This window comes from Papaver somniferum, chromosome 3, assembly GCF_003573695.1.
Source record: "Papaver somniferum cultivar HN1 chromosome 3, ASM357369v1, whole genome shotgun sequence".
Lineage (NCBI taxonomy): Eukaryota > Viridiplantae > Streptophyta > Magnoliopsida > Ranunculales > Papaveraceae > Papaver > Papaver somniferum.
Window position 1 is genome coordinate 200,920,124 of NC_039360.1, and position 11,621 is coordinate 200,931,744.

General features: G+C 33.6%; 1 protein-coding gene across 1 annotated transcript; it reads right to left on the reverse strand.

Annotated features, from left to right (window-relative positions):
• Positions 1-8,081: 8,081 nt before the first annotated feature.
• LOC113358419 (B2 protein-like) lies at positions 8,082-10,992 on the reverse strand. Its single transcript, XM_026601981.1, has 5 exons — positions 10,146-10,992; positions 9,861-9,961; positions 9,119-9,202; positions 8,645-8,755; positions 8,082-8,546 (listed from the first exon to the last, which is right to left on the reverse strand). Exons 1-5 carry the CDS (start codon positions 10,750-10,752, stop codon positions 8,487-8,489), a joined length of 963 nt encoding a protein of 320 aa, XP_026457766.1. The 5' UTR covers positions 10,753-10,992; the 3' UTR covers positions 8,082-8,486.
• Between the last annotated feature and the right edge of the window lie 629 nt (positions 10,993-11,621).

Sequence of the window (11,621 nt, forward strand, 5' to 3'; positions counted from 1 at the left end):
AAAAGAGGAGTGCACCATGACTCCTGTTTGTAGAACTGACCAGTAAAGTGACTGAAGTACGATGAACTTGGTATTGAAATCCTAAGGGCACCCACCTTCAGAAATTGACCACAACATTTATAGAAATCCGCGCTTGGCATTTCTACCACCTATAATCCTGATCTTTGCTGAAGTAGACATAAAATATAGAAGAAAAGAGAAAGGAAAGAGAATGAGAGATTTTATTCATCAGATATGAGAGATATATTACATAGGTATAAACCTCTATATATATCTATGAGGTAAACCCTAGTTACATCCAATAGTAGATCTTCATATGTAATGCTTCACATAACGTACTTTAATATAGTTCTTCACATGTAGTTCTCTCCTCGATGACCACTATGTCTAAGTCAATCATTAAAACTTTGCCAGGAAAATGCAGAGGGATAAAACCCAAACTAAGAAAAAAGAGTACAATACTAAGAAACCTTAGGACGGAGTTGGACTCGCATAGTGTGACACCCGCTAATTCTGGTACTAAAATCAAGTCCAAAATCCCGGGATGCAAGAAAAGTTGGTCCAAATATTCCTTTTAGAATAAGAATAATTAAAACTACGAAAGAAAATTCAATAAATAGTACCACCCATCCCCCAATCCCCACCCCAAATCCACTTTTCATGATGTTTCGGAGTTTTCACTCTTATTAAGAAATAAAGAGAGATATTTTTCATCTATGCCCATGAGAAAGGTCTTCACACAATAATTTTTATTAGTGCATTTGAAAATAAATTTATAGTTCTAAGACAAAATGTTAGGTATTGTTGGTAGTTTCGTGGGAAAATATAGAAACTATCAAGTAATGTGGAACAAAAAAATAACCATAAATCCTCATTTAAAGTAGAATGGAAGGGGTATTAAACATAATGAATCCATTGTTTCAAAGACCAAGATAAACCAGAGTAGAAACCAACATATCCTCGCTAGAAAGCAACACCATTAATCTACTTCTCTTTTGATATTCTTTTACAAACAAAGTAGTTTGGATCAACGGGAAAAAAAAACCGGATTTATGGGATCAAAACCCAATCATACATATTGAAACCACAATGAAATGGCTAACAAAACCAAATCGACGGAGACAAGTCGCCAATATCAAGATTCATTTAATATAGATGATATCCAAAAGCAATCCCAAAACGGCAATCATACGATACATGCTATTGTTTTGCATTATGCAAAAATACCCTAGCTCGAAATCGCTTAAAATCCAATATTGTATCCAATGATGTAAAACAATTCCCGGTTAACTCCACATTATCCATCATCATCGAGAACCAATAAAACTTGATATGTTAATAATTTAGGAAGACAATTGATAGAGCAGGCCGACTTTTGTTTTTGTGCTAACATGGGATTGGGGAAATATGGAAGAGAAAAAAAAAGACGTCGTGTACAATTTCTAGGTTCTTTTTTTTTAAGGTACAGTCAATATGTCTGTTTACTTCCTCCGTCCCACCGAAAATAACCTATTCATTTTAGTTTTTTGTCTATCCAAAATTGACCTTTATAAAACAAGGTCATATTTCTTAAGTTATCTTTTTAATGGATTATTATCATCATCATTAAATCTTAGTATAAACAATATGTATAATTTGATAGTCATTTTTATATTCCTTTTGTAGGTGTTTTAAAGTGCTTTTCAAATGTATGGAATTTATAAATATAGGTAGCATAGTTTGAGAGATATGTTATTTCTAAATTTTACTAGTTATTAACTATAAGGATGTAATGAAGAAAATATCTAAGAATATCCCTTTCTCATCCTTGCATTAAGAATTGTGCAAACTCAAAATAAGTCATCTTTGGTAGGACGGGGGAGCATATATTTTGGTTAAGGAGAAAACTTTTGAGGGTTGAGTTGTCAACTGTGAGAACTATTAGGATGATGGGTTTGACCAAAAGTCAACCAAAAAACCATACAATTAATGTTTTTGACATTACATATATTTATTTTAAGAGTAGTATTAATAAGAGGGAAGAAATAGATTTGAGTAAGGAATAAAATAGGGTGGAATTTTTATTTATTTTTCTTAATATATAATAGAATTAACTAAGTGACATATTCAATAATATTTATTAAGCTACACCTACTTAGGGCTATTTAACCTTGTATGAAACTCCTAATTTTTATCCTCCTTGAAGACTGTAGTACCTATTCCTCCGTACATACAAAATAAACAAAAAAAAAAAGAAAACCGTTAAACCTTGATGTTAACAATCCATCTCTTAAATTGAGTTTTCTTAGTTGTTAAAATTTAAGGATCTTTTTCCTTCCACAATGTAAGTGATAAAGATATCTTTACATGCAAATTATAATTTAGTTATCAAGGGTTTTGATCGTAACATACTAACGTGATCTCTGATACAGATTCATCTTTTTCATTAGAAACAAAAATGTCAAGCTACTAAATTAACATTTTTAATTATACGAAATCTTCGAATTTATTTCCTCCGCGCATGCCTTCTCTCCTCAAATCCATTTCTTCCCTCCTATTAACGATAATCTTATTTTAATCCCTTTATTTCTTTTATTATAGTATATTATTTACTTGGATATATACACCATAAAATGGATTATAAGCCTCTATTACCAAGGAAATTCAATGTACCCACCTCTAAAAGAGTCGGATTTCGGCGGAAGCGCACTTCGAAAAGATAGGGTATAACATCCTTGCATCCTTAAAAGTACCTCGTCCCGAAATTATCGCAACACACTAGTAAATTATTTCTGAATTTAAAAAGAAAAAGGAAATTCCAAGTGTAAATCATCTGACAGTCAACTTAATCTTTATTTTGATTAAGATTTTTCTTAATTTACCCATTCCCCGGGTAAAGAAAAACAAAAAGACAACTCAATACTTTTAAAGGATCGAGAAAATTCATAAATCATTTTGGTGACTCGAAAACAAAGCTGATCCTTTGCATAACAAAAATAAAGTCTCAGAAAACATACGGTTTTAGAAAATAGTAAGTTCATACACACGGTCCAAGTAAATCGGAACCATGTTCTAGTACCAACTACGACACCCCGCAGATTTTGGTACTAAACCCAAGTCCAAAATTTCGTGATGCCAAAAAAGTATATTGAAATACGAAAGAAAATTCAATAAATATATTAAAGCATAACGAATTCATAGTTCCAAAGACCATAAACCAGAGCAATGTGACGTCCAAATATTATACCTGCTTAGCTAATAGGATTACAACCTAATTGAAGCATCAAATCTAAATTATAGATTTTAAGAATCGTAATTACACAACATAAAATATAATAAACCCAAACCTTCTGATATTTCATAAATAAGAATTTCTCAACGTGATATGATTATAATAATGTGTTGTTTTACAAATAACAAATAATACATATGTAAAATATACATAAATGACTTTAATTCGCTAAGACTTTAACTAGGAGGACGCATGTTTTCACATACACCATCCCTTCTGATAACTGAAAAACTGAAGTGGAAACGAGTGAGCCCATCATCTCAAAAGTGTTTAGTGGAAACATATAACTTTGAAGTAATCACTAACATGATTCACAATTCTAAAAGATAATAAATTAAAGCACAACAATTAAAGGAAAACGGTTGACACCTTTTACACCCTGCACTCATAAAAGGAATAACTTCACCTCGTCAGATATTGCGACCATAATAAAAATATCCGTAAAAGACCACCACCAGATGATCCACAGAAATGACGCTAGAAAAAACCAAAAATATGTTACCCTTACCTCACCAAACTCATTGGAGAAGACGACGATGGATTCCAGTATCAAATAATAGCAGCATCCACATTAGATGCCCCCATTCATCACATGATTCAAGAAACTACCATCTAAAGTCTAGAAGGTTTTATAATCAAACATAATATGCATACGAGTTATTTCCCCAAACAAATAATATATATAATATTCAACCGGTGTAGCGTCGTCCCACTAAATTATATTTCAAATAGTGTAGCGTTGCTATACTATCTTAAGATAATAAATTAAATAATATTTACACCGGCTTACCCCAGCCTACTGAATAATATTCAAACAGTGGACCAATGCCTAGTTAGCTCAGCAATGATCCGTGGGGAAATCACAGACACACCTTGCAAAGAAACCACACAAAGCATATTATACAACATATCCATCAAATTACACAGAAACATGCTCATAGATAACAAGGATTCATCATGCTCGCAGGTAAAATAATCTTAATGATTACTAAAAGGTTACAAGAGTTCTCACCTATTTTGATGGCAAACCACACCTACTTCAAAAAATCTCATCTACAAGTCTATAATACTGTTCATCATCCTTTTGAACGTGCAATTACCATCTGAATCAACATTGTAATTATACATAAATGGTTTTAAGAATCCACCCGATTTTCTTTGTTTTATCTCAATGTTCTTTCTAGTCTTCCATTAGCTCTTCCTTTATTAAGTTTTCATTGATAGTTGTATGCCCAAAGTGGTCATTAAAGGGATAGAAAAAGTAGCCGGAAAATCGCCGGAACACAGGTGACCAAGAAATCCTCAAGTTATCGGTCAGCTAACGATCAACGGTCGATCAACTGACTGTCAAACTAAAGTTCAACGTCTGGTCAGATAAGGTCAACTAATTGTCAAAGTCATATCAAAGGTTAACTATTCTGGTCAAACGAGTGAAATCGGTGAATCGATGAGTCAAGTATGAGTTATATTGATTCCACTCAGTCAGACGAACTGAGTCAGATAAGTCAGTCAGGTGACTAGGCTAGCTGAATCATAGGTAAGTCAAACCAGATAGTCATCTGACTAGGCTAAATGGCACGAGGACAAAGCCTTTGTGCATGCCAAATGCTCTAACGCGCCATGATGGTGCATTACAAGCAAGACAAAAGGAACTACGTGACCAAAGCCACACTTTGTTGCAATTTCATATCAGCTTCATTTCACGCAACCCCTTCTGCTTCTTTATCACTGAATTCCATCAAATTATTCACCTCAATTTCACCAAATTACAACTATAATACCTATTGAAATGACGAGAGTACCAAGTACACCACAATCTTTCCGATATCAACCTATAAGTCTGATACCTAGCATGATCTAATATAGACAGAGACTGTCAAGTAGATAACAACCACAAGGTGTACACTTGGTATATAGTATAAGTTCGAATCCGAACTTTAAACTATTGGTATCAACCCAAGTGTTTGAGATTAACGTACAAGTGCAATTACTTTAATTATAACTTAAACAGACGGAAAGTAAAGTAAAAGCACACAACAAGATTTCGTTAACGAGGAAACCGCATATGCAGAAAAATCTCGGGACCTAGTCCAGTTTTGAATACTCCAAGAATTAATCCGTTATACAAAGACACTACCAACTTCGTATAGTTGAGACCAAGTAAACTATCCCTAGTTACCTGGTTTCCTCAGTATCCCTACGCGGTTGAGCCTGCAATTAATCTGGATAGCGCACATGAATCCTAAGATAAAGTCTAATATCTTAAGTTGCTTCAGTCTATCTGAAGACTTTAAGCACTCAACCCTTTATATTGTCTTCCAAACAGTGACTAATTTGTTTGGTAGCCACTCTTATTATCTCAAGAAGTCAATGGGAGATATGTGTTGATATGAAAAAGGATTTTTCATTTAAATCAATAAACTCCTTTGTTGGGTTAGGTCTTCCAATATCTGGATTAACAAGTTAACCAGATTAAGTCAAACAGAACTACCAGATTCAGATACCGAAGAGTACCACCAAATGATAGCTTGTGGATCAAAATACGACTAGCAATAAAAGTCTATCAAAGGATAAATCAGATCTAGTCGGATCCCAGCCGATCAAATTTGTGCACGAAGCAATCACAAAGATACGAAACCAATAAAAAAAATCTTCTTGTCTTCGAATCTTTAATAGTCTTCTATACTTGCATGGTAACAAACTTGATTCCAACTTATGATCGATCATGCATATAACAGAATCTACTTATATTTTTTCCGGAGATACATTTCTCATTTTATAAGTTCTGAATTGCAGATAAGGATAAACCGCCATTCTCAACCACCAAGAGGACGATTTTCATATCCTGTACAAGCCATCGTGACACTCTTATTAGTCTTGCTAATGATAGAAGGGGTCAGAAACAGGTTGATAGTTTTATCACGAGTGAAGACGCTCAACTTTCACAACTTGTTTGTGGAAACATACATACTGCTAGCATAAGAAGACAACTCATTGGACATCGATGGAACGAAGAATTTCTATGATTTTGAAGAATTATAAATGTAATTTTATCTTTTTGGGGAATTTTCACGGACATTTCGCATTGCACTCTTTTCCTTCGTCAAGGGTTTATCACTATGAATTTTCCTTGGCAAGGTTTTAAACGAGGCAACAAATGTGTGTCCGACTTTCTTTTCCTCCATTTTTTTTAATTCCTTATGTATTTCTTATGAAGTTGGTGATTTGGGCTCATATTGGAAGCATATCCTTGTTGGGTTAACCGACCGGAAGGCCCGAAGGAAGGGAGTCCCTTTTATGGTCTTCTTGTTTTTTTTGTAAAATGAAACCTAACAAATGTGCAATTTGGTAAAAAGATTGGAAATAATTACTGTTAAAAAACCGAAATCCCCCCCTCCCCCCTTTTAGTCCAATTATTATAACTTCTTATGTATCCTATTTTTTCAGGGGTATAATTGGCAAGCAAGCTAGAATGTAACATATCTAAAAATCCATGCCTTGGAATTTTATAAATTTATCTCGTTGGAATTTCTTTATAGAGATCTACACAATGAGTACAAACAACAATATCAAATTTAGAGTTTTTACGAAAAATTCGGAGGTGTTTATCCTTTTAGGCACAATTTTCGAAGAAAAATTAAATGCATAGCTACATTTTGGTTTATGTATCAACTAATTTTCCATTGCAACTAATAAAACGATGTATATGCCTAAAAATATCATTCCAAAAAAAAAAAAAAGATGCACAACGAATTATGGAGTCATCGGAAAGGATGCATAACATTTTATACAGTCGTAATTTTGATTCACACATCCACTAATTTGGTTATGCAACCACTAGAACGATGTACATGCTTCAGAAATAACATTCCAACAAAAATAAAGAACGTATAACGCGTTACGCAATCAGCGATGTTTCGTTTTTCTTCATTCGGCCCTCCCACTGTGGCAGCAGTTTTCTAGTATAGGGCAACTTTTAATGAGCTAGTCCAAGTTACTTAACCAATTTATTCTCAAAAAAAGTATTTTAATGTAAATCCATTTATTCTCCAAAAAGAAATTCAAGTACACCTACATTCTTGCATATGGAAGAAAAAATCTTAAAATTTGAAAATTAACCGTGGCAGTAGTCTTCTAGTGTAGTATAGGGCAACTTTTAATGAGCTAGTCCAAGTTACTTAACCAATTTTTTCTCAAAAAAAGGTATTTTAATGTAAATTCATTTATTTTTAAAAAAGAAATTCAACTATTCTTACATTCTTGCCTATGGGAAGAAAAAATCTTAAAGTCACGGTAAGAATGTTCCAAATCTTACTAATATAAAGAAAAGAGGAATTTTGATGAAGCCTTCTTTCTGGTTGGTCACAAAAAGCCAAAATAGTTTGGTGTCACCTTGATATTACTGATATGATCTTAAATATTAACCACTACTATGCATTTATATTCAAGGGTGAAAATGTACATTGGATCAAAGGGTGAAAATGTACATTAGATCAATATTTGTATATTCACAAAAATGCCATTTTTTAAAAATAAATTAAAAAAACTAAAACATAGATATTTTTAAAAATACGGATTTTTACAAAATTAACATATTTGGAAAGCTATTTGAATTATCTACGTAATAAGTATAATAAAAATATTATATTTTCATTCTAAGAATTCTTTTTCATTATTATCATATTTGATGTTGTTAAAAAGTCCAATTCAAGCATGTGCATCATTCATGTGGCCTTCCTAGTTCTTAGAAGGGGAAGAATCTTAAAATTTTTAAAAGTCCATTTTGTTCGGAGGTGTACCAATATACACGTACAGGACAAAAAAGAATTATCTTTACAATCAACTTCCAATCTCGTAGGCATATGGAAATAGCTTTTCTTTGTGGTTCTTATAATATACCCAGAAACTCGAACGATATACATAACCAGCCACATTACATAATTAAAAGATTTAAACACACAAAATATAAACACGACAAGCAATGTCTGAAATCAAACGAACACATCTGTAGAAACAATGGTGGGGTGAACTTTTCCCCCTCCATTGAGTTTCTTTTGAAACTCCAAAAACAACAAATTTTTTATTTAGTATTATTAGTACGTCATTTGTATTCTCTAATCTTCTCTTTTTCTCTTTTGTATGTGTGTGATGTCTCATTTTCTTACCTATCTAATTTCCCTTCATCTTTTCATATATAAAATTACTCCTTTTCTCTTCAAGAAAGGATCTCCTTCAATGAGCTCTCGTCTGAATATATATCCAAAAGGGCAAGTGCCTGCAGACCAAGAACAAACATGCAGATAGATGGTTACATACAACGCAATCTCAGGTCATAGCACATAAGAAGTGGTAAAAATGTTGGTATTACTTTACCTCTGGTATGTTCAGTTCTAGCCTGAACTTGGGTCCGTCATAGTGGTGCAGTACGGGCCTGAATGAGTCCTCCTCTAATGGCTCACAGATTTTGCGCGTAACTACTCGTACCTATAACATGGGAGAAATTTTATTAGTACCTCTAATTAAATCAGTAACTGCAACTTAAATAGTAGAACGGTTTCAGAAATATGTCTAAAGAGCAGTTTTATCACAAATCTCAATTTGGACAAAAGATTAGGAGAAATCCTCTGGATTGCATAACATTTTGCTAGCACAGTTCTTTGACTGGTTCTGTTTTCTTAATGTGGACAATTAACATATGAATTATTGTTTAAGACGTCCATAGAGCTTTCTGATATCATGGGTTTCAGAAGCTTATAAGGTTTGGTGCTACTATCAGTATATTATCCAAGATTCTCGAGCATACTAAACAAGTCGCAGCAAGCGATTAAATGTTTATGGAGTATGTACCTGAGCTGGAAAACGGGATTCACCCGGACATTTCTTATCCTCCCACGCTGATGGATCAATGTTCGCCCCTCCAAAACTTGCCGCCTAAACAATAATAAAAAAGATTAATACTGGTTTAGTAACATGCAAGATCTGTTCCCAATGGTCCCCAAAACATGTAAATTTTGTGTCCGTTAAGTGTACTCTTCCAGGATAGATCCATCCCAAAATGAACGGACTTACTTATATTATATACAACTACTAGTGACTATGCAAACTAGCAAATATATACCTCCTAGAACACAATTGGAATAACATCCTTGTCCTTTCTATGATAAGTGTAACTTCTAGGTGTTTTGATTCTTTTGAATATCAATATCTACGTTAATTGAGCGAAACTCAGCTCATTGTTTCAACCTACAATCTTTTAAATCACATATTTCTTAGTTCACCAACAAGTGCACATGAAACCTCACCGAATGATATTTACAAGTCCATTATTTTAAAATGAATGATGTTCGGTACAACTGAATTCTAGTTTACAGTTCAAACATTCAGAAATACTTGTCGATGTATAGCAAAAGTTTTACGAAGTCAACTTACTGTAGTCTATAGATGAAGATATGTGACGAACTTAAGGGATTCCATATGGCATTATTCCACATCTTTAAGACGTCATTAGTGAGTGAAATTCAATCAAATCCTTAGTTATAGTTTTGTGAAACCTATCTTAACTGTATAAGTAGAAAACTGAATTACAAACCTCAAAAATTCCATGGAGTTGATGAGTGGAGTAGTTGTAAAGAAAAAGGGGTAACCCTGGTGTTATTGCTCTCACTGAATCTCTGTATCTTGGTGGAAGTCCTAGAAATTCATATCAAAATAGCAAAATTAAAACAAAACTACACAATTCAGAGAAACCAATTAATAAAAATCCCCTAATGGAACACAAGTTAGCCCAATTAAACGTTTACTAACACTAGTCAAATAAAAACTGAAGTAATCTCAAACGAACATCAAATAAGAAAGAGACAGTTAGAGATCGTACCAAAGAGTTGTCTTTTGAGGTTTTCTTCCATGGTATCATTGTTACAGACAAAGATATACCCACCAACAGTTTCATTTCTGGGAAGAGATTCAGTTGCTGGAAGAGTTTTGAACCTCTTATCAACACTGTTTTTATTACTCTCATCTTTATTTTTGTTGTTGTTGTTGTTGTTATGAATTTTCTTCCCAGTCTTACTCACCAAGTCCTCTTCCTTACTCTTGCTGATCTTGTTGATGTCGTTACTGTAATTGATTCCAGTTTTTGGGTAAAACCCATTAACATTCAAATTCTTCTGATTTCCTCCAACAACTCCACCAAAAGGGTTATTATTCCCAAACTTCCAACCTTCATTAACCCCATTAAAATCTGATCCTTTTGGCTTCAAGTAATAATAATTATTATTGTTAATATTTTGATTAGATAAAACCCTTTCACCACCAACTCTAATATCAAAATTCCTTCTTTCTTCAGGCCTTTTTGAAGCAAATGATGATGAATTCCCCCAAATATTATCATTTATAGATAGATTAGCAAAGTTTGATGACTGAACCCTGAGTTGATCACTAAACTGCCAGAAAGATTGTTGTTGATTATGGCTGTTCTCCATATCTATCGTATTAATGAGTAATTGAGAAATGGGTATATGATTGAAAATGAGATTTAAAAATTGGTTCTTCAAAGGCAATGAGTTTGATACTTAAGAGTTAAGATTTGTTGGTATTAGATAAAGATTGAAGAAAGCGGAGAGGAAGTTTCAAAGAAATAGACTCACTTTACTGATAAGCAACACAAAAGAGTTGAATTGCATTGAAGAGTTCAAAGTATTTGAAAGATTTTTACTTGGTTCCCACTTTGGATTTTATTGGCCTAGGTGTTGAGTTGATTTAAAAAAAGGACCAAGTACAAAGGATATTCTTCTTTTTAAGTGGGCAAGACTTTATGGTTTTGTTGTTTTTTATATAGTCTTCTTTACAAGTGTCTTCTTACTAGTTGCCATGCATCACAAATGTACAAGTGTATAGAGATCTTCTCCGTCTTGGTTGTTACTCGGTGGTTCTCATGTTGACGATAACTACAGCTCTTTGGGCCTGGCAAGACTTAGAGCTACACCACACATGCTGATACAGCAGCACCATGGAAAATGTGGGGAATCTCACAAAGGAACGCAGAATTATTTAATAGACTTTTTAGGGGAAGAAGCAAAATCGGGTTCCGATATCTAATAAAAAATTTCTTTGCGTCGGAAAAAGAAAGAAGCAAAATCGTTAACTCGAGTCAAAACGGTTTGACTTACGGTTATAGTGCATTTGAACACCTCCCTCACTTATCCACACGCCGTACGCGAGGTCACGATGAAACGGTTGCAAAAGCGAGAATAGACAACTCTGAGTTATTCCACCCTGTCCAATTGCAAACATATAGCTCAAGGCGATTAAGCTACATTATTCCCTGAGAAGACCATGGAATGTCAAGCAA